General features: G+C 38.7%; 2 protein-coding genes across 2 annotated transcripts; both read right to left on the reverse strand.

Annotated features, from left to right (window-relative positions):
• Nucleotides 1-216: 216 nt before the first annotated feature.
• On the reverse strand, nucleotides 217-13,774 carry timeless (timeless circadian regulator). The gene is made up of 30 exons (XM_014470712.2): nucleotides 13,648-13,774; nucleotides 12,748-12,876; nucleotides 12,505-12,658; nucleotides 12,275-12,389; nucleotides 12,091-12,153; nucleotides 11,252-11,353; nucleotides 11,016-11,171; nucleotides 10,804-10,937; nucleotides 9,930-10,017; nucleotides 9,668-9,844; nucleotides 8,845-9,062; nucleotides 8,649-8,752; nucleotides 7,038-7,207; nucleotides 6,827-6,952; nucleotides 6,552-6,703; nucleotides 5,873-5,970; nucleotides 5,673-5,790; nucleotides 5,176-5,377; nucleotides 4,514-4,653; nucleotides 4,329-4,408; nucleotides 4,092-4,215; nucleotides 3,933-4,015; nucleotides 3,631-3,797; nucleotides 3,254-3,473; nucleotides 3,022-3,090; nucleotides 2,787-2,905; nucleotides 1,750-1,999; nucleotides 1,273-1,324; nucleotides 1,100-1,188; nucleotides 217-823 (listed from the first exon to the last, which is right to left on the reverse strand). Exons 2-30 carry the CDS (start codon nucleotides 12,827-12,829, stop codon nucleotides 693-695), a joined length of 3,783 nt encoding a protein of 1,260 aa, XP_014326198.2. The 5' UTR covers nucleotides 12,830-12,876; nucleotides 13,648-13,774; the 3' UTR covers nucleotides 217-692.
• An 866-nt stretch (nucleotides 13,775-14,640) lies between these two features.
• prph (peripherin) lies at nucleotides 14,641-22,501 on the reverse strand. Its single transcript, XM_023325609.1, has 9 exons — nucleotides 21,871-22,501; nucleotides 20,341-20,401; nucleotides 18,985-19,080; nucleotides 17,421-17,585; nucleotides 16,887-17,012; nucleotides 16,570-16,790; nucleotides 16,423-16,475; nucleotides 15,429-15,511; nucleotides 14,641-15,351 (listed from the first exon to the last, which is right to left on the reverse strand). Exons 1-9 carry the CDS (start codon nucleotides 22,491-22,493, stop codon nucleotides 15,289-15,291), a joined length of 1,491 nt encoding a protein of 496 aa, XP_023181377.1. The 5' UTR covers nucleotides 22,494-22,501; the 3' UTR covers nucleotides 14,641-15,288.
• Between the last annotated feature and the right edge of the window lie 1,474 nt (nucleotides 22,502-23,975).

Consider the following 23,975-nt stretch of genomic DNA (forward strand, 5'->3'; position numbering starts at 1 on the left):
ACAACACTGCGTGGTGACTGCAGACGTGTGAGGCAAAAAAATCGAAGAAAATCTAGCAGAGGTTGCAGAAAAAAAAATTACTTTGAAGCTATTTGATTTCTGCTCTACTTTTTTTTAAACTTTCTATCTGCAAAATGAAACTTTTTAGTAAACAAATCAGGAATACAGTTAATAATTTATTGATTCAGCGTATAGTTGAGACAAAGTTGTTCTTAAATCATGCACTGAAATGGAAAAAGGGGCAAACATTTCTGCCTCCTAGTGTTCAAATTCTGTGTCGCACAATGTGAGAAGCAGAGCGGCTTTTTTATTCTGATAAGTTGTTTTATTTAACAGTTTTACAGACGCATAAAATTGTACATGTGAAAAGAAGCACTTTTAGCTGTGGGAAAACTTTTAAAGATAACTGAATTTGAAACAATTTTACAGAGAACGATTAACTCTAAGAAGTTACAATGACAGAGAACAGAGAATTATAACTACAGAATTATAAAAAGCTGAAACAACCAAATTCTCTAAAGTTTTACCATGAATTACAGGTTCACATAATTTATATATATATATATATTTACATCATAAACAAGCTGTTTGGGATTCCAATAATCTGGTCTGCTGTTCAGGCCTCCAGAGGACTGAATCCCCTCCAAGTAACATGAGGGACCTGCCTGTATCTGGTCCATTAAAGACTTTCACTAATCTTCGTCTTCTTCATCGTCTATTACGGCCATCTTCCTCCTCCGCTTCACGGGAGCAGAGAAATCCTCCGTGTCGGAATCTGCATCCTTATTTGTATCAACATCCATGGCCTTGGAAGAATCATTGTCTGTAAAAATAAATTAATTAATAAATTAGGGGTGCGTTACTCAAATGTTGCAGCTTGGACAAATTAAAGTAATAATATGGATTCTATTAATTGGTCTGATCAGAAGAGTAAAACGTGTTACATCACCTTTTCTCTAACTGAACATCTTCAGTTTGGATTAAAACAACTCCAGTTTAATATACTGTTCCAGTATATTCAGAAAACTATGAGAAAATCCATAACTAGCTGTTCCTGCAAATATTGTTTGTTGAAAATTAACATCAGAAACACCAATACCTTTCTCCTCCTCCTCCTCTTCATCATCATCATCATCATCATCCAATATCCTGTTTCTGCTTCTTTTGGTTGGCATCTTCTCCTGGGATCTGTTGGATCAGAACGAAATGTGTGAAAATGAACAACATTCAAAAAACTTATTCATAAAAAGTACCGTCATGGTGATTAGCTACCTCTCACTTAGACTGTTTGCTTCACCAGCAGGAGCCGAGTCTGACACCAGACCTAAAACACAAAGCAACAAAATGATCGACAGATGATCTTAGAGAGAACGTGTAATGTTCTACTTCTTTGAAATTAGGAAGATTTTTCCTCTTTTATATAATAAACACCTCCAGCGGGGAGCTTTTACCTCTAATACTCTGGAGGGACGTTTATTTAGATGCAGTTTTTTTATAGAGCCATTAAAGATCGCTTAATCAGAATTGCTGCTTTAGATTTTCCTTTATTTTAATCTGCCACGTCTCCGGGGGAACAGAGTCGATTTGCATAGTTATATTTAACTCTGTGGTTTTGTGTTGCGGCTTAAAGTTGATTTTCCTCAGCCACAACATGCACAGTTAAACGAGACAAAGCAAACGGCCATGGAGGTTTTGCGTCGTGTTAGAAACGACGCAAAACCGAGTCGAGGACGGATCCGCCATCTGTACCTGCATCCTCTACAGAGTGGCTCTTCCTGCTGCGTGCCAGCAGCAGAGCTCTCAGAGCCTGAGCTCTCTGTTCTCTCTCTTCATCGTCCTCCTCTTCTTCCTCGGCCTGCTCCTGTGGTTCTTCTGGTGACTCTCTGGGCCCTTGCTGCTCCTCTGAGTGTTCAGGTTCGTCCTCTCCAGGGGTCAATGCTGCAGCCACACTGCAAAGCTGAGATGTGCTGATGTTTTCTGGAATCCTCCAGAAAGTTTCCTAATTACAAAAAAGAAAGACAGAAAAAAGATAGAAATGATGTGAAGCACATTTTAAAAAATGGACATAAATTTGTAAATACTTAAACAGAATTTAGAAAAAAAAACCCAATTGCATTTATTTAATAATTGATATTATTTTTCAATGACTAAAATACTTAATTAATTCATTTCTTTGGGAGCAGTTATATATTTCAGGCTTTACTTGCGTCTCCATCAGGCTAAGCATTGTTTATTGATTTATTTTGTTTTTTAAAAAAGATTTTCTAGTTGGTGTTTAGGTATTAAACTTCCAGTCTTCCAATAACACATAATTATCAAGTGATATGTTAAAATTTCCTGTCAAATTAAAAAATTTTAAAATCAAAAACACAGCAGACCACTGGATGAACGCCTGGCACCCAGAGAAAAGGGCTTAGCAAATTTTCCTGAGAAAACCATGAATTTACTCATTTATTAATTTAAAAAGATGTAAATATAAACTAATGTTGAATGAATGTATTTTTTAAATTAAAAAATACATATTCAAATAATTTATTTAGTTGTTATAACTTATTTACTTATGCATTAAATAAAGCAAAAACAAATAAACTAGAAAAATCCATCCATCAACTAATTCCTATTTCTAGCCATTATTATGAAAGAGGCAAATTCATTATTGCAATTTAAATTTATTTACTGTATGACAACATAAATAACAGAAAATAGAACAAAAAAGAAACTACATAATTACTGGCTGAAATAGTAATGTTTCTAATAATGGACAATCACTGTACACGTGAACCCACCTGTTCATTTTCAGGTGGCCTGATTCCCAGTTTGCTCAGCAGCTTCAGGAAGTTCCTGTTCTCCATGGCGTCTTCATTTTCCTCTGAGAAAGGGCAAAGTGGAACCGGCTGGAACGGACCTGGGGGAAGGAAACAGGGCAGCAGCAGCAGCAGCAGCATTAAATAAATGAACTTTTTTCATGAATGTTGCAAGATTTAATGAGAACAATCCGTCTGAATAATCAGTCATACTCACAATCATCATTTCTATCTATTGCTGTCTTGTTTAAACTGTTCTGCAGCCACAACAGCGGTCCAGACAAACCTTTGATAAGACAAAATATGACAATTTAGACTTCAGCTGAAGAAACAGAATCAATTTTCTATGCTACACTAATTTATTATATTATGTTTTAATCATTACTTGAAGAAAAAAAACATGGGAAAACCTTAAAAATAAAAAAAACGATGGGCAGCTTTAATCTTACCTTCTTGCTGCAGAGCCTTTACCATGGACCTGATGTCTGCTCTGCGCTCGGCTGTCAGGTTAAAGTCTTGTCTCCTTTTTCTAACAGGTTGTGGTATTTCTCTCTCATTTTCATCTTCCTCACTATCCGCAGACTCATCCTCGGTTTCATCTTCGTCGTCTTCATCCGCAGCTTCATCTGCAAGGCCTTGAGTTAGTTCAGCCAAGAAGTCTTCCTCAGTCTGCAAAACAAATTAAGCATTTAATAATAAAATACATAACTGGACTTAAGGCTCATACAAACAGGAATGTGTTGCATAGAAGATACAATCAGTGAGTTTCTGGTAGATGATTTGTTTGTTTTTTATACCTTTAGAAAGCAGACCTAAGGAAACCTACCATGTCCTTTCCGGAGCTCTTCCAGGAGCTTTTTCCGTGAGAGCTGCGGCTTCTCTTCTTGTGAAGTTGGCGCCTCTCGGACACCAAGCCCATACTCAGCAGCTTGTCCACAACGCGTGCTCGAGAGCGCTTGGCTGTGAGCTTCTTCATGATGTCCCCCAGAACATCTGTGTCAACACAATCACTTTAAAATCATTCACCTGTCAAAGCCGAATCCCAGATAGGAACTGCTACAGAAAACACAGACAGGCAGCGGGAAATCAAACAGTTTGCATAGTGATGAGAACGAAGCCTCCAAATACCATCAGAGTCTTTGTACTCCTCAAACAGCATCTCCAGCTCCTGCTCCTGCTCCTCAGTCCACAAAACGATCTGAGTGCCCTTCCTTTAGAAAAATAATAAAAAAGCTTTCTGAGTTTTTCTACACACACTTTTTGATAGAAATAAATCCGACTGCATACTTTTGTTTCTTCAGTTCTTTAGCATTGTCCACCAGACCCATGTGCACCAGCTGGGTCACCACCTGCCGCCGTGTGCGGTTGCTGTTGCTTAGCAACTGGATGACCGTCTCCACGATGTCTGGCACTATACGCAAAAAATTAACAGTCAGGGGTTAAAGTTCAGAGGTCAGCCTGGTCTGGTCATTTTCAAGACGACAAACCGAGAAAAAAAAAAGTTTGAGCTGCAAAAAAGTAAACCTTCAGAGTCAAGATGCTCCATGTAGAGCCTTCGCAGCTCCTCTTCCTCCGCTTCAGTCCAAGATGGCTTCTTTCCCTCTCTGAAATATTTCATTACAATGACAGATTACTCGTTAGATTAGGGATTAATAGTTGCATCAGATTAGGCACACACTTCATAAATGCAAACAAAGCAGAGCACACACCCATCTTTAGTGTAGCCTTCGGTCATCTCACGCACAGCGCCCACATTTTTCCAGAAGAGCAGCTCAACGTAAGCCTTGTTGTTCTGAGCTGCCACTGCGAAGAAGCGCTTCAGCACAAACTTGGCAAAGGTCACCAGTTCCTGCGAAGGGAAAGGAGAAAAGATTAGACACCAGAATATGAACTACGATCGGCTTCATATCCAGGATTCCCAGAGATTCACTCCAGACTGAACTATGCAGAGGCTTCAGTCCTTTATATTAATTATATTATATCAAATATTAAAGTTCACTGTGGATTGATGGCTGATATTTCTGCAATAGGAAGGCTTCACAAACTGAACATGGATGGATGGATGGATGGAAGGAAGAATAAGAACAAAAAAATGAAGGACACAAGGGAAAGATAAAAGGACGAAAGGAAGGACAAAGGAAAGAATAATGTAAGGGAGTGCATAGTGAGGAAAGAAAAAAGAAATGTAAGAAGAAGAGAAAATTTATGCAGGAGTAAGGAGGGGAGTAAAGAATGAAAGAAAGGATAAGTGGAAGAAAGAAACAAAGAACAAACAAAAAAGGGAAAAGAAAAAGTAAAGAAGGAAGCAAAAAAGAAGGAAAAAAGTAAAAGAAAGAAAGAAACAAAAAAGAACTAAATTAAATTACTGCACCTTGTAAGCGTCTGCGGCAGGATCATTCAGGATTTTGTTGAAAAGGTGGAAGACTGACAGCTGGAAAAGCAGAGCGTCCATCTTGAGGTCGACGGCCAGGCGGTGCAGCATCCGAGCGACGCAGTGGTTTGTGTGAGGCGTGTTCTTCGAGTAGGATTTCAAGAGGAGAAGATACGAACGCACGATGCTGGGGTTGGCAAACCTGTAACAGCAAACAGAAGAGGTGAAATCTTCTAACCAAGACCTTGAAATGTCTTTCCGAAGCCAAATAAATAGATACACTCTATGTGGGTTGAATGCACGCATTGTCTGGGCCTCCTTTAGTTGAGGTTTAAGATGCCAACTTGAGCCAGGCAGAGTAAATCAGGAATACTTTACTCCAGTAAGGAACTACTGTACTCTTGATGTTCACAAAATAAGGTTTTATTGCTTTTTTGAAGCAGATTGAAGGCAGCCTTAAATTCAGCGTAAAGAAGAAACTTTGATCCGTTCCTCACCTTTTGATAAAGTCTAGGATATTGAACTCTTTTTCAGAAAGCTGGACAGATTCTAGTTCCTCCTCTTCCAATTCTGCTCCTTCATCATCGTCCTCAGCAATCGTCTCAGGAGGAGGCCCTGACGCACAAGAACAAAAGTTGTCAAAATTAAAATAAGAGTACAGGTGAAAACGGGGGTGAACATGTCGTTAAAGGCTCACTTGGCAGGTTGGCCTGGAAGATCTGTTTAAGAAGATCCAGTTCTTCTTCTGGTTCAACGTCAGATGAACCAAACACATCTCCATCTGGCCATACTTCCCTGAACGAGGCAGGAAAATACACTCAGTTACATAAATGGATGCCTTTCTGGTTGAAAAGAAAATGTAAATAATATTCTGATAATTAAGTCTGTTGCAATATAAATTAATCACATGAGAAATTAAAAATGAGCCTGATAATTTCCACTCTAATGATTTAATATCTTTTGATGGGCAATTTTGTTTACAGAAACTTCATAATCCATTTTATTCATGGCTTCTGTTGTTGTGTTTTACTTTGGATATTTCAAATATCATGTAAAGAGATTTTTTCTTTTTACAAAATTTAATTCTATTGATCTTTGAAAGCACAAACTTGCTTCATTATGCTATTATCAATATAGCACTTCAAAAATCCTCTCTCAATAACCAAATTGTAACTTAATGCAATAATTATTGGAACAATTTAGCGTCCAGCAAAATTTGTGATCGTGAAGGATGAACAGTTTATTTAGATTATTTGAAGTTTTAAATATGACAACTTGCTTCTTGTTTTTATGTCACTTTAAAATGAATTTAGTTAAAGTTTGCTTCAAAGACTGAGTTGTAGATCAGTTAATTGAAACATGGATGTGGTCCAGACCTGGCGGCCCGCAGCAGCGCCAGAGCTTCAGGTCCCAGTCGGGCCAGCAGAGCGTCCTGCACCCGAACCATGGCCTCAGTTCGCTGCTCCTCCAGAGGCGTTTCTGACGCAGCATCAAAAGGCACGATGCTTTCAGTCAACGATGCCGACACCTAAAACCAGAGGACAAAACTTAGCTAACATGTTGAGTGGCTCATTTTGTCAGAAAACTGGATTACTTATGAACAGATTAACGTTTGGCTACTGCTCCCCTGGAGGCCAGTTCTGGCACCAACCTGAAACTCAGTCGCCCTCAGCTCTTCCTCAACAATCTTCCAAGTTTCCTCCAGCACTTCTGGACTCGACTCCTGAGCCGGTTGCTTCTTTTTACCTTGAGACTTCTTCCGCCTCACCTTCTTCCTCTGAAGACATGAAGGATGAAAACATTAACACCTCAAAGACGCTCCAAGCTATCCAAAAAACCACCAGGAACAAAGAACAACTCACCTGAACGATTAAGTTCTTCCGGCCTTTGCAGAAGCGCTCCAGCATTCGTAAGAAGAGATGCGTTGACTCCACCAGGTCTTTGAGGTAGGAGTGAGGCTGCTTGGTTTCGTCGTATTTCCTCAGCAAGGTCAGAAAAATCTCTCTGTACTCCATCAGGTAGAAGATGTTGCCTTTATGAGGAGATTTCAGATATCAGTAAACAATAAAATACAAAGCAAGGCTGAGAATGCTGCCAAGTTTTAAAAATTGATTAATTTAGCTTTTTTTCTACAGTTTTAACTGCCTTTAGACCACTGCCACAAATTCACCTGAGCATGTCTTATGTCTTTACGAAGCAAAGGTGCTCTAAATCAGTGGTCCCCAACCCCCGGGCCGCGGACCGGTACCGCTCTGCTGACCAATTGGTACCGGGCCGCGCAAGAAATAATTAAATATTTCCATGTTATGTATTGAGTCTGGAGGATCTTTTCTTTTGAAAATCCTTTAACTGGATTCTGTCAGTTACATCTTGCGCGGCAACATTGAGCCCACAAGCAGCATCGGCCTTTCTTTTCCAGATGCGCAGCCCCCTCCCCCTGGTCCGTAGAAAATTTGCGAAGTCTTAACCGGTCCGCGGTACTAAAAAGGTTGGGGACCACTGCACGACATGATACCCCATCAAAGATGGTTGATGCATATTTCACACATAGTAAAGGCCAAATTTAAAGCAATTCATCTTGTGTTAAGAGTTCAGCCCAATTAAGAAGAAGAATTACTTTATTCATCCAAGCAGAGAAATTATTTCGCAGTTACAGCAAGAATTTTTTATACACAGATTAACACACACACGACGGGAGCTGCGTCTGCAGGCAGCCGAGCCGGCGCCATTTTAAGGTCGTCGGGACCGGGAGTCGAACCCGCGACGTCCGCGTCGAGGACTAAGGCCTCCAAACGTGGGGCGTGCTAACCCCCTGCGCCACCACAGCACGCCCCTTATGTATAATTATGCTATCTTCCATAATAAATACTGAGCTTTACATTTGTTATTCATTCAAATTAACAGTCTTCACTAATTTTAAGATTTTCCTTGAACACAAAAACTAGAATAATTTATTTTTTATATAACATCCATAAACTCAGAAAGAAGTTAATAACACATTATGCTGTCAGTTGACTTTTAAATTAGGTTTTAGATGAGAAATAATATATTTATATTTGATTTATTTTATCATGTTTGTTTAATTTAAATACAATTAACAATGATGTATAATTTTAGCTGATGTTAATTTGATTAGTTTTAGAAATATTTTAATAATTGTTCTAGTTTTATTTTGTTCATATTCATATGTGCTACAATGTCGATAAAAATAATAGCATTTTATCCGGTCTACAATGACACATTTACACATAATTCAGTGCATTTTAGCTTCTTGCTATTATTTTGTTATTATTTTGGTTTTTGGCAGAGTGGAGGCTCGCTCCTAATTTTTGTAAAGTACTCTGTGCTATAAAAAGTTGTAAGAAAAGTACGCCATATCTAAATGTAAATATAAATGATCTATTGTGATTTAAAAAATGTGTGCTTGTACACCTGCCCTCCTAATTTGACTTATTTTTTATATAACATCTCACTTTTAATGACATTGGAGCTCTGACGGATGCCTTCATCGGCAGAGCGGTCCATTTCGTTCACAGTTAGCAGAAGTTCCTGATACGCCTTTAGAGCGAGATGCATCCTGAAAACAACAAGAGGTTTGAACATGTCAGAAAAAAATCTGATTATTCCTCATGAATTTGTCCTTTTTGTGATCCGTCCAGCTGATTTTACCTGCGGGACCAGGATGTCGCCTCTTTGCGGTCCGTTAGCAACATTTCATAGTAATTGGTAATGTTGCGTTCAATGAAGTGAAATGTACGAACAGACATGGTCTCTGAGACGAGGTCGGCATGGAAACCGTTGCCACGGTTGAAGGCCATGAAGAAGCTGAGCGCCCAGAGGTAATAGGTCTCGTCGTGTTGCTGCGTTTGTTCGCGGATTAGACTTTCCTGGAATTGATAGAAATATAAATAATAGTGTGAATCATTAAAATGTTTTATTTAAAATAAAATCAAGCGAAAGTAAATATGTATATTTCTGTTCAGAAGTCACAATTTTTTCATGTTTTTATTTGTAATTTAATTGTAGCAAAAAAAAGAGAATGCTGTGCTCTTAGTAAAACAACACTTCACTGTTAAAAAAAAGATTTACAATAATTCTACACTTAAAAGCAGAATGATAATAAATCTACGTTTATAAAAAAAAAAACTTGCTTGTCTGTACATTTTTATTAATATCACACTTTCCCAAACTCAGATTGTCAGATATTTTTGGTCAATTTCAATCCAGTTTTAATGCATAAACTGTAAATTTCCAAAATATATAAATAAGTAATAAAACAAAGTAAACACTCTTACAGCAGATATTTTCATAGTGGTTAAATACCAGACCCAAAGACATAAGTGAGCAAAGAAATACATGAGAAAGAAATAACACATCTCTACTGTTCTCCAAACAAGTTAAAAGTTTCTCGGTTCACCACAGGTATTAACTGTGTCACCATCATGTGGAAGTGAAACATGCATCAATGAAACATCTACAGTACATCACTGACCTTAACGAGGTACATGAGTCGGTTGTAGCAGTTCTCCAGGAAGTCCACGCAGAACTCGCGCAGGAAGAGCCGAACGTTTAGCGCTGAGCGCCGTTTGTCCCTGCAGTCCTGGGCCTGCCGGTTTCTCTTAGGAACACGCCTCACTGCTTTTCCCAGGTCGTGAGTATAACATTTGAACTGCAAAATCAAAACCAAAGACATGAGCTGCTGCTCACTTCTCATCTCGTTGCAGAGGAGAGGGCTTGTATGGTTGGTGACTCACATTGTTTAGATTTCGGTGATAGATCACGTCCTTCTCCCCGATCGCTTTCAGGCCTTGAACCACAAAAGATCCCCCAAAGCGAGAATGTCTGGAAGAAACAGCAACACAAAACTCACAACTCATGAAAAATATGTGCTGCAGTATATCTAAAGATCCTTGGGATATGGTAAAGGATGCCAAGTGTCTGGAAATTAAAGGTTTATTGTAATCAATGTCACAATCCTCAACAATTTTATCACAAGTAAATAATATCCTGTGCTGTACCACCTGAAAGTCATCATGGAAAATACATTAACTAAGACTTAAAGACATAAATTATTGTTTTTGCATACAAGTAACTGATTGTGTTTAATGAATCTTAATGTTATTTCTACAAGTGCATGAAGATAAACCATAGTGCCTCTTAATAAATCATCATATTATCAGAAAGGGAATTAATGTCCATAAATTAATTTAAAAATGGAAACAAATTATGTACATTCACTAAACATAGTAATATATTTCAGGCCGTTGCTTTCCGGTTTTATTTCAGTCCTTAAAAGTCAGAAAGCAAACACTGACAATGAAATGTTTGCTTGGTAAATGTCCTGAAAGATCTTAAATGGAGGCAGACGTTTTAAATCCAATTTAAAATGAAGGGATTAGAAAGTTATTCCCACTGATGCATCAAAGAGTTTGATTCTAATCTGATTTATACTAAACTAAAAATGAGGAGCATCAAATGTTTCATTCTCTTCATCTAGAGAATGAAGAAATAGAAAAGTTTTCAATTGAAATGCATTTAACAAAGCGGGGAAATAACCTGATCAACTTTCAGTCACCTGGAGCATCACTGCAGGATACTTTTACTGTTGTTTCATCAGTTTGTCTTTACCTGGTTCCTCTCTGCAGCGTGCGAGAGCGTTTCTCTGCCTGCTCCTTCTGCCTCAGCGCCTCCAGCTCCTGAGCGTCTCTCTGCTTCTCCTCAGCGGAGCGAGCGTGACCGGCGCTCACCAACGCTTCGGGAGTCTGAAAAATTCAAACGCATCATATTGAGCTCGTCTGCAGGTCCATGAATGAAGAGCGGAAAGGCCTTCAACGCCTCACCTGGTCTCTGAACATGAGGGAGATAATTTCCAGCACGTGCATGCTCCACTGCTGCTCGCTCTGGGCAGACGCCAGAAACTTGACCAGGTCGTCAAAACCGCTCATGTGAACGGCCCACAACACCCGGTCATGTACGCTGGCGTCATCATCCACCTTCTGTCAGCAGAGAGACGACCACAAGTTAGAAAAGAGAGGAACGGTGAGATAAAGAGTAAAGGATCTGTTATCAGTCAAACCTTCTCTTCACAGGGATCTGCTGGCACATGAAGAACGTTTCTGACCAGCAGTAAAATCCTCTCGATCAGCAGGTTGTCCTCGTCCTGTCTTTGTTCCCAATCCTGGATGAATGAAGGTGCAGCAGGACAAGCAGTGAAAACCATCACAAAACGGAACTGTCTTAGTATTGAAAATACAAAAATGTTTGCGTTTTAAAGCCTTGCAAGAGTTTTTACCTTCCACTAACCTTTTCTGCTTTCTGCCAAGCTACAAATAGAAGCTTCAGTGTGTTTTATTGTGATTTTATATGACAGATCAATTCAAAGTAGCACATGAATTCGATTGATCTAAAACATTCCAGCTCTAACTGTATTTTTATGGTCGTTGTCGTCCTGGTAGAGGAACCAGCCTAATCCTGGATTTATCTCAGATTATTTTCCCATTAGATTAAACTTCTCCTTGTTTAGTCTGTCGGTTTAAGAGGACAGTCATGTCTTGGTAGCATTAATTCTTCCACTACCTCATTATGGACCACATATTGCTTTGTGAAATGTTCAAAGCTTGAGGAGATGCATGTCTGCTGTGTTTCTTGGCTTTTGTGATGCTGTTTGTTCACTTTTGTCAAAAATAAATTAGACAAAAGTTGACTCTTCTTCCTTCTGAATGTTTGTTACGCTTTTCGGCTTTTTATTTATATAAAAACAGAAAACAATGTGTTTTTCTTGGACTTCACAGATGTGTACTACTTTGTGTTGGTCTTTTACACAAAACCACTGAAGTTTGTGGTTATTATGAGATAAAAAGTTAGATTTTCAATTTGTATGAATAGTTATGCAAAAAAAAAAAATCACTGACTTACCAGTTGAAGTAGGTTGTACAAAGTCTCACTTAAAATCCCAAACACCTTCTCACTGGCAAAAGCCTTGAAACAGAAACAAAGTGCAAAAATATAGTAAAGACTAAAACCTAGGAATTCAAATTACTGAGGTTTACTTAGAGGACAATGTACTCAAGAGTTTACAACACAATGTTATAAAAAATACCTCTTTATAGGCCTGCAAATGAGATGTGACTTGCATGAAGTGTTGCCTGAACACTGGATCATCTGGGATTTTACCAAAACACAGCATGGCAGGCTGGGTGAGGTTAACCATGAGCCTGAAACGAGACAACAGCATAAAAACCATTCCAACGTCACAATTCTGTGCGAATCAATACACTGTAAACAAATATACATATTACCATACCAGTAAAGCTATGTAGAGAATCATACCTGATGCAGGCGTCAAACAAGGTTTTGTCTTGTCTGTACTGAACGATAATTGGAAGGAGATCGTTTTGAACAATCTGGCTGTCGCCGAGCTGCTGCCGAACATCACGAGTGTCATCTTCATGACGTAAATACCGGATCAGGTCTTTAACGCTCTCTGTACCACAGGGGAAAAAGTTTAAGGAAAGCCGATCGAAATCAGAGAATGCCCATTTTGTTAGATGTTTGAGTAAATTAGTTTCTCACCCAAACAGTCAGGTTCCTTGTGATAACTGTCTCCCTCTAGGTAACCCAGAGCGCTGCATGTTGCCAAAAGCTCACAGTTCATCCTGAATGGGTTTATGCACCATCAGCCAACCTGATGAATCCAGAAGCCTGGGTAGAAAAAAGAACATCGCGTTGTGTGTTTTATTCAAAGAGATTAATTTGCAATTAATAGTCAGCCTATTTCCCCTAAACTGGATCTATAAACGCATCAGTCAACATGCAGTCTGATGCATGACTTTGAGTTCAATAACTCATACAAGTTATTCTTTCCTTTTCTGCTGGATTTCAAAGTGCTAATATCAAAAATACAAAAGCAAGAAATATTTTTCCTCTACTTTATGTGTTATAGTCCTTGGTATTAAAAAAAAACATCTGAAAACTCCCTCTATTATAAATACAGAGCTGGATCAGATACATTCAGTTATTGTTTGTTGATTGGTACATAACTACCTTTTCTAATTTTTATTATTTATAATAAACACATATTTGGAACATTAGGAATGTTTAGGTGATGATTTCTAAATGTACAATTCCCTTTCTTCTTATTATTTTTCTGTTATTACATGCTTACCTTAGCTAAAATGTGCATGATTACATTTACCTCCAACTTCCTGCTGATACGCCTGGTTTACTGAATTGGACAATAAAAGATTTTTCTGTTCTATGCGCTCCGCAAATATGACTTCATTGAAGAAAAACCTCGGAGCTAATTAATGAAGACATCAACAGCAAACTATCTCACGGCTATGGTTTCTATAGAACAATAAAACAGTAACATGGCACTCCTACCATTGTGAGGTGTATTCAGAGAAGTTAGCTTGCAACATAACAAGTATGCCTCCAAAATAAACTAGTTACTTAGTCGAAAAATTAACATACCAAGAAATTATTTCGGATGTTATTCGTCTCCAGAGTTTGAATTGATCACCAGTCAGTGGATAAGTTTGAAGTTTCCTCCGGTTGTAAAGTTGTTATCGACCTGTTGTTTCTCTAGTCGGACACAAGTTCCGCGCCAACTCAGAGAGCGGAAGTGGAGCTTCGTCACTTTGTCTGTGTTTTTGTGCCCTGAGATTAGTATTTCAGGCACCGCGGGCTTTCTGTGATACATTAAAAGATATAAAGTTTGATGACTGTACTTAAAGTAGCTTCATTAAACTAGATAATAGTCTGACTCTTCACGTCTGAAAGCGCCGCATTTTTATTTACTATACAATTTAAGTTTACTTTGATGTAATTTGTCTCCTTATCAGTTTTACCCGAGGGAAAAATAGGCTAACCTGAAGATTATTAAAAATGAGACGATTTTGTTGTTTAACTTTTTTTTTTTTTTATGTTGACACAAGTTTTAAAAAACGGACATATATTTAATTAATTGTGAACAGGTCAAAGTAATCTGGCATTTTTAATTTTGTTTGTTTTTTGCAGTTTTACTTTGAACCTGACGTCATGGAGCTCCGTCTGAAACAGTGGCGGTTCTTTCATGGATGGCGCCCTGGGCAAGCGGTTCCCCTTCACGTCCCCCATTCCAAACCACACATCAACTCCACCCATGTAGCCCATTATTCACACAAAAGGAAAAATATTTTGATTAAGCATGTTCAAAACTGAAATGCTGGTATGTTAAATATGTTAAAGTTATGACCCAAAATCATAAAAAAATGCTTAAATATAAATAGATATTGCCATAAGTGTTCAACAACTTATCTGAATGTTCTGTTTTTAGTGCTTGAAATAAGAAGCAGCTGATTAACTTGTAACATTCCTTTTTCACCATGCTCTCTAAATCCTCTTTTACTCTATCTCATGGATATTAAAAACACAAAGTAAAATAGCTGACATTGTAAAAGTGTTCAAGGAGACAAACGACAAACATTTGTTCCAGATATATTTATTTGCACATTCGTATTCTTTCGTTATTCGTGCCAGAGTCACACATCATTGAAAAGCACATTCTGCAGAAGTCTAGTCGGACATATTTTCAGTGTCAGCATTTTTTTCTTTCTGTCTTGCGTGTTCATGAACTAATCCACATTATTGAACAGTGAGAGGATAGCAAAGCTTCTAAAACAAAAGCCAACGGTTTTAAATAATCTCCGTCTGTGTTTTAAGGTGTGTTGGCCAGAGGGCAGTGTCAGCAGGTTTGTTACTATAAGGCAAACATAACTCCAGCTACAAACATCTCCTATCTAAGCCACCAGTTTCAGTCAGTACTTCACTTCACTGCTGTAAATGCACGGTTGTCCAGTTTTCCACAGGACTGAACTGTAAATCAAGGCCTCGAGTGGTACAGTAGTAAAGTGGACTTGAACAACTCATCAATCGCTTCCATAGCACCAAAGTGACTCTGTCCAAAGGGATCCATCCAACGCGGCACCTATGCTGAGACAGCACATTGCTAGACAATGACACACAGCCTAACTAATGGAAATGAAAACTAAATTTGCCAGAATTATTATTTTCTACTCTTTTCACTTTATTTTGTTCCTATGATGGCACGGCATCTGTCATCACAGTTTACATTTACTCGTCCTTGTCGGTTTTTCCCGAGTCGCTCTCCTTCTCCCTCCTGGATTCCTTCACCACCTGGTGAAGAAAGCACACGTTTTAGAAAAATGGATTTTCAGAATTTAATCATGAGATTATGTCATAAATCCTTCTACCTCTCCATCTCTAGTCTCCACGGTCTTTATCACCACAGTTTTTTTGCCGTGAGTGTCCGGAAGGACCGGCGCTCTTTCATAGTCTGTAAAGACAGTCAGACCCAAGAGCGACATAAAGCTGCTGTCATAATCTTTCATTTTTATAAACAGCTCTGGAAAAAATGAAGATCTCACTGCACTGAACCCCATTGAAAACCTCTAAGTTATTCTACCAAATATTGATTTCTGAACTCTTCCCGAGTTAAAACACTAGTTTTGTTGTTTCTAAATGAATCTGGACTTGTTTCCTTTGCATTATTTGAGGTCTGTAAGAGCTGCATCTTCTTCACCATTTTCTGCAAATAAATACTAAATTTTTCTTGGAATTTCAGAGACATGTTGTCAATAGTTCATAGAATAAAAGAACAATGTTCATAAACATATAAAGAGTAAAATCAGAGAAACTGATCATTTTAAGTGGTCTCTTAATTTTTTTCCAGAACTGTACATAAAGTGTAAGAATTTATATTTAGATAGAGCTTTGCAGCAAAGACATAAATTGATAAGTTGAAGAACAAACCACCAATCACAGACGGACCTGATAAACTACAAAGAAGCTGAATAGATTAAGAAAATGGGCCCAATGTAGTTTGATTTTCTGATTTAATCCTTAAAGTAGTGGGGCAGAAAATCTTCCTTCTGAGATGAACAAACAGCTGCTTTGAAAACAATAAAATTAATGAATGAATACAAGGCTATGCAAACTTGAGCTTAAGAACGTTGCCATCATTTTGTAATTTCAGTTTCAAAAAATGCATTTTTTTTTTTTTTAAAGATTTTATTGGCTCTAGTGACCTTCATCTGACAGTGAACCGACAGGAAAAAGGGCAAAAATGCATATTTTTAAAATACTTTTTTTCTGATCACAAAATAACTTGCATCTAAACAAGAAATTAATCTTGATTAGATTTCAACTGTTAATCTAATCTAGTTTGAAGAGTGAAAAACGTCTTACCTCGATCACCAAAGTGGTTGCTCATACCGATATTGAGGATTGGAACAGAAATCCTGTGAGGTAAAAAATTTTTATTATAAAATATACTGTCTAAAATATGTTGAATATTGTGTCCATAGTTAAGATATGAAAGGTTTTCAGCTCCACCTGCTCTCCTCTCCTTCCAGCAGCTTACGGTAAGTGGCAATCTCAATGTCCAGGGCCATTTTGACGTTAAGGAGGTCCTGGTACTCCCGCAGGTGGCGCGCCATCTCCTCCTTCAGGTGGCGGATCTCATCCTCCAGTCTGCTCACATTGTCCTGGTAGGTGCCGATCTCAATGCCAAACTGGTCCTCCATTTCACGCATCTGCCTCAGCAAAGCTTCGTTCTGGAAACAGAGAAGAGGAGAAGCGACTTTAAGCATTGTTTAAAAAAAGGAATAATGAATTTACATGTAGAAACCAGGGTCTGCGTTTGCTCTTACTGTGTTCTTCATGGCGTCAATTTCACAGTTTAGAGCCTGAATCTGCCTCCTGGACTCACTGGCGTCCTGCTTGGCCTGCCTCAGAGCATCAGTGTTGCGCTTTGCAGACTCAGTCAAGTCTGCAAACTGCCAGAAAAATAAAATAAATTACGCACACAAACCTACCCTGCAAAACCACAAAATACTACCAAGCATTTTTATACTAATTTCTAGTGAAAATATCTTAGTTCACTTAAAATAAGACAAGCCTAACTTACAAGTAACATTTCAGCAAGATATTGTTTTAAGTCAGTAATTTTTTAATATTGATGAAATAGTATTAGTTCCACTGGCAGATCATTTATAACATGGGGAAAATGTCTGGTCATAAGTGAAATAATCTTTTTTTAAAACAATAATAAGCAATTAATGACTTAAAACAATTTCCTAGATCTTGTTGAGACTTTACTTCTGTTATTTTGTCTTATTTCAAGTTTACCAAGATATTTGCACTAGAAACTAGACTAAAAATACTTAATACAGTGTAAATCCCACCTTGGACTTGTACCACTCCTCAGACTCCTGCATGTTCTTCATGGCGATGGTTTCATACTGCGCTCTGATGTCCCTCAGAGCACCGGTCAGGTCCGGCCTGGAGCTGCTGTCCACCTCCATCTTCAGCTGATGGGTTTGGACACTCACTTGCACATCTTGAATCTCCTGCAAAGGGAAGCATTCAAAACAAATGGATTCAGGCACAAATCAGTGTTGATTTCTGCATTAATGACACCAACGGCAAACATCTGCGGCATCGCACACGCCCATTTGCAAAACATCTTTTAATTCAGTACATCTTATCAGAAACAGCCACAACTAAAACAAAATTCACATATTATACATTACTTAATTTGATGGATGGCAGATTGAGTTCTACAATACAACACACTAAGAATCCCATTTTTCAAACTTCCTTTTAAAGCATCCATAGACACAGTAAAATGATTCAGTCCTGGCATGGCTAGATATCTCAATCTAAGATGCTCCTAATGTCAAGAAAGCATTGAAAAATAATTTTGTGAGGTTTTTTTTTTTACAAGCAGAACAAGGGATTCTTAATCTCAAATTGAATTTTACAGATTCTTTTTTTGCTGTAGAAAAACTGAGTTGAGGTCTGACCAACATCTCAGACAGCTTTAAAATATCAATAAATAACCCTTTAAAATAAAATAAATATTTAATGTGAATCAGACACTAAACTCAGTCATCATCATCATTCACCTCTGTGAACAGAAATGTGTTCAAGTGTTAAATGTGGATGTTACCACCTGGGGGCGCTCATTCCCACTGACTAAAAATAATGTGCTTTTGAATTTTTGTATAAAAACACAAAATGCTAATTTTGAATACTTGCATTTTATCTTTCCTGTTGTCAAAACTAGAAGTTGTTGCCTGTTATTTTTAATTCAGTGAAAGCAGACATTATCTAGTAGAGAGAAATACACAATGACCAAGTTGTTCATTTATAAAACTTGCTCCTAATTCTGCCTGTAGGAGGTGCTGTGTTTTCTGAAACAGCGACGTGTTTTCCAAAGTAACAAAAGGAACAAACGCACATAAAATTAATATATGTCTGAAAGTTTGAAAAGTCTGGACACAGATAAGTATTTTTTGTCAAGTTACTGTATGTTCTTATTGCATTGTGTCAAAAATGTTCACCTCTACTTTATGTGTGACATCACAGGTTGAAGCAAACAAACACGAGTTGTGGAGGGAATGTGGTAATATGAGACAGCTTCAAAAACCTAATTTTCAATTTCAAAGCAATAAAAAAGGACATTACCACATGCTTATTATGCACTAAGACAGAAAAATTCACCTTTTTTCACTTTCAGGTGAAACTGAAGTGAAGTTTCACTTACTTTAAACTGATAAGTATTTTCTACTTCAAATTGATTATATAGTGTCTTGGGTAGTAACGGTCCAGTTCTGGCAAATATTTTAAAATAGTTAATTTAGAGTTTAGTTAAAATTAGTGTAACTTGGAGTAATGTTTATTTATTTGTACTACGAGATTGCACAAATACCATGAAAAAGTACTTTTCTACAGTGGATCACTTACTTCATCATGCAGTTTCTTCAGGAATTCAATCTCATCCATGAGAGATTCAATCTTCCTCTCCAGCTCCAGACGAGACAACGTAGCATCATCCACATCCTGGTTGTTCCAGAAGAAAAAAGCAAGTTAAAGTGTGAGAATGAAACTCCAGAAGCTAACAGGAGTTTTAGTCTCCTCCCGTGGTTTTTCATCTCTCCCATGTGGTTTCACACACATGTAGCACAACCATCCAGGCAACACAGGAATATGTGACTAATTTGCATCATATCATTTCTATTGAAATTTCTTTTAAACCAAAGAGCCACATTGATCCTTCATATTTCTGTCAAATAATGTCAGAATGAAAAACATCATGACCTTGTGTTTATGCATGTAGTTCTGATTAAAATCAGTCATTTTCAGCATCTTTCTTTCATAACATGGCGTCTTATTGAGCATTTTCAAGCTCGGTTTTCTACATAATATTGTACATATTGGAAAGTTTTTGGTGTTTACATCTTTTGAGCTTGATTTCATCATCAGTCTCATACACTTTAACAATCCCAAATATTTTACAAGAGTCTGGCTTACCATTCTGTTTTAGATTAGAAAAATCTTAATCTACATTCTTGGTAGTTGTTATTGCATTACTCTCAGCTGTAAGTATGATGGTTAATTTTTATTTTCTTCCATTGTTCTGCAACGTGTTTGTGAGCTTATGCAGCAGCATTTGACTGAGAATACTTCATGCCCTAGCTGAGGATTGCTTTCTCATTCTCTGTATATTACTCAGACTGTCTAGTCACTGTCCTCTTCCATTTACTGCGTTCTAACTAATTTTCTCTGTTCTCTTTTTTGTTTCACCTTACAGTTCTGGAAAAAATTAAGAGACTGCTTAAAATGATCAGTTTCTCGGATTTTACAAAAAAATGTGTATTGATTTGCAAAAAAAAGAAATATGGTCAAAATAATGATAAAGATGCAGTGATTTCAGACCTCAAATAATGCAAATAAAGCAAGTTCATATTCATTTAGAAACAACAAAACTAAAGTTTGAACTCAGGAAGAGTTAAAACATCTTTTTAGCACTATTGTTAAACCAATTATGGACGTTCATCAATCAGTATTCTTTTGGCCAGTACAGATATATTCTTCTTTTATTTGATATATATCCTGCTGATTCCGATTTATATCAAATTTCATTTCATTTTTTAAAAATAAATATAATTAACTAGACACCTTGTTATTTGCTCCTATAGATATATATATATATATATTATAGTGACGTTAGCATGGAAGTGTTGGAGATGGAACATGCTGCAGGAGAGATAAACCCTGGAAAGAATACAATAATCCTCATTGAGTGACCTCTGTGTTTACCTTGCGGAAGGCAACCAGATTACTTTCAGCGTCTGCCCTCTTCTGGGCTTCTTCCTCCAACCTGCGAGCAGAAAAAAAAAACATTAAATGGATTCCTCCAGGACCCTAAAATCTCATTGTACTTTCTTTTTCAAGAAAGGGAAAGTGGTATAAAAGCTTTTTGGCTGTGTGAACCTTCCTGTCAAAGGTGGTGCCAGGGCATCAGATGGCGAAAAGCTTCCTGGATCAATCTGGTAATTTACCGCCCTGCTAAAAGCATTTTGGGAGCGCGCCCACTGGGACCACCAGGTGCTTTGTTGAACTAATGCGGCTTGTCTGCAGTTCACTAAGGTCAGATCCACAAACCAAATTAGGCTGCATATACACACACTTGTTGTCTGGAATCCCAAAAGATTATTTCAATATAACGTTTCTGTAATAGTGCAAATAATTTTGTTATAAAACTATAGTGCTATTATCCAAAGTCCATGTCAAATTAAATGAATCAGGAAGTGTTTCATTCATTTCACCCTCATCCAATTACGGTAATGGACCATCTGAGGAGGTTTCTTTCATTTTCTGACTTATTAGAAGTGTGTGTGTGTCGAGGTGTAGAGGTGGACATAAAGTATTAGACTGCCCTCTGCTCTCATCTTTTATTCATGCTGTGCGTCACGGGGCCGTTTTTGTCCTAATGGGCTGTCTGGCACCATCCCAACAGAAGGACACTGGAACACAACTAATGGAGTTATTGAGTCACATTGATTTTTTTCCTGACGCTATTCTTTCTGAAATCTTTTTTTTTTTTTTACCTTCATCTTGTCTCCTCTCCCTTTTTCTTCTTGCCCCTTCCTGTCCCTCAGCTGGCCCCACCCTGTGACCAGTCCCTCCGCCCTCAGTCACTCCACAACACCAAGTTTTGATCTGGTCAAATTTAGAGCTGCACAAATCACCACCATCGTAATATGAGCAAAACCTCCATGTCAAAGGATGTGACAATTGGCTTGCGACTACGTTTTAAGCATAATGCATTCAGATTCTGTAGGCTATTGATATATTTGGCTTGCTGGATGGTGTTTCATTGCCCTTGGATTGATTTCGCTGAGATGCTAAAATCCTCATAGCAAGCCTGGAAAGTCATGATAATAGAAAGAGAGCTAAGATTGAGGAAAATGTAGGTTTGCTGAAACTGATTAAATTATCACAATTGAATATTTTACTAAAAATATACAACTTGAGTCATTTAAGCAGATGCTATCCCTAAGAAAACTGAATTACATTATTATTATTGTTTTCTGTGGGTCTCTACTTCAGTAAAAACGTATTTTCATCGTGCATGGCTGCAGTCTGCGCTCCTCATGCGCTGCAGCGTCCTGCTTCAGGTTGCTGCCAGAGCGCCACGCCCTAAAACACCAACAGCAAAATGCTCTCTATCTATGTGTGGCGTCTGTTTGTCTCCTAGATGCTCACAGAAACCGAATGTTGGTGGTGGTGGCAGCATAATGCTGTGGGATGCAGCGGTCTGTCAGTGTGCGTCACGTTCATACCAACCTCTGCTTGAGTAGGGACACGTCTTCGGCCAGGTTGTCCCTCTCCAGCTGGTACTGGTCCCTCTCCTTGCCGACTGCATCCATCTGGCGCCTCAGCTCCCTCAGCTCCTCCTGGAACAGCTCGGAGGCCCGGTTGGGCTGACCGTGCTGGTACTGACCCTTGAACTGGTTCAGCTCCTGAGTCAGGGCCCCGTTCTGCTGCTCCAGGTAGCGTACCTTCTCGATGAAGCTGGCGAAGCGGTCGTTAAGCTCCTGCAGCTCAGCTTTCTCGTTGCTGCGCGTGGCCAGGAACTCCTGGTTGATGGCCTCGGCCAGGGTGAAGTCCACCTTATCGTAGGAGAGGCGCGGGGCCTGGGGGGCGGGACGGGACCGCTGTTGGTGGTAGGTGGTGGAGCGGGCGGCCACCGCGGGCGAAGCCGACCGGCCGTAGCGGCCTCCAGACATGGGAAGACGAGAGGAAACGGGAGAGTAGGAGGACAAGGAGATGGGGTGAGGGCTTCCAAAGGTGCGCCTGTAGGAGGTGGAGGTCACCGAAGAGTGGCTCATGGTTGCGCTGGTTCTCTCTACCGCAGAGAAAAGAGGAAGAAGTGGAGGCTCTGAGATGCTCCTAAAGCAACAGGACATCAGACTGAGGAGAGCTGAAGGTTTTTATGCCCTCACCCCTCCCTCAGCTGTCCTCACCCCACCCACATCAAGCCTTCCTCTCTCCATCCCTCATCACCATGCATGCTTTGGCCACTCCCTGCCCTCGCAGACAGGACCTGCCTCTCTCCTTCCTGCTGCTGCAAACTAGATCTTTATCAACACTTCTCCATCCTTTTCATCAGATAATTTTGCTCTAAGCCAGATTTAACTTTGTCTTTTCCTTGCATCGCACATTGATTCCTTCATTGTCACTTTTTCAGCTGATTAACTGGTTAGTTTTATCTTTTGTTCCCCAGCATATACATACGCACTCATTGCTTAATGCCAAAAAGGGATTTGAAATCCTAACCTGTACTGATTTTCCTGGACGCTTTTATTTGATTCCTTTTTCCTCCCCGTCCATTTGTCTCCCTGCCTCTCGCCTCTGTGTCGGACTCTCCTTTTACAGTAATGGAATACTTTATTGATATTCCGGCCGTCTGGGTCGGCGCCATGACTCTGCAGTTATTTTACGCCTTTGGAAAAAGCTCCATGGCCAGTAATCCCAGTCAGGATTGGCGTTTTCAGACCATTAAGTCCATTTGCGCGCGGGGTCGGCTGTGGGTTTCTAGTTCAATGAGTTCATGTCGGGGCAGGATGCGAGGACGACACCAGGAACAGGCGGTGGCTGTTGTCATTACAAGTTTACACACTCAGTGACATTAAACAAACCAGTTTCAGTTAAGCAAGGTGCCTTGCAAAAGTATTCAAACCTTTCAGCTTCTCCACATTTTATTGAGCTAAAATCAGAAACTTAAAAGTGTTTTATTAGGATTTTATGAGATGCGCCAGCAGAAAATGTCACCTTTATTTGAATCTCTCCATCTGAGACGATTCCTTATGCTAGATTTGATTATTTATTCTGCAAAATGAACTTAGCTCATTTAAAACGGGAATATGCATCCGGTGGCCGTAAAGGCACATGCAGTGTTTTAACTCCACTTGGAAGGAGCTAAAAAAAAGAGCAAAAAATTAAACAGAAACAAGCAATTATGTTCATAATAGCGGTTATAGAAAAGGAGAGATGAATCAACATCTCTCCTTGGGCCAATATTGATATTCAATATTAAAATTGCTATCATGGCAAATAACCCATATTTCTACTAATATTATATATATTTCTCTACGCTTTGGACATTGTGAAAAACAAATTAAACATGGCCAACACCCTTTTCTCCTAAAACACATTTATTTATTTACTTATTTATTTATTTCAAAGATGATAGAAGTATAAAATAAACCACATAAACAAGGAATGCAAAAGATGCATATTTTTGTGCAATAATCTTAACATGCTTGAAAACATGAACAAATGATCAGATAGAAATAAAGATGAACTTATGCTTAAAAATGGGCTAACATCAGAGGTACTGATAGAGCTGATAATGCTGATCTATCACACCTCCCTACAGAAAAGGGGCA

This window comes from Xiphophorus maculatus, chromosome 20 (assembly GCF_002775205.1).
Source record: "Xiphophorus maculatus strain JP 163 A chromosome 20, X_maculatus-5.0-male, whole genome shotgun sequence".
Taxonomy (NCBI): domain Eukaryota; kingdom Metazoa; phylum Chordata; class Actinopteri; order Cyprinodontiformes; family Poeciliidae; genus Xiphophorus; species Xiphophorus maculatus.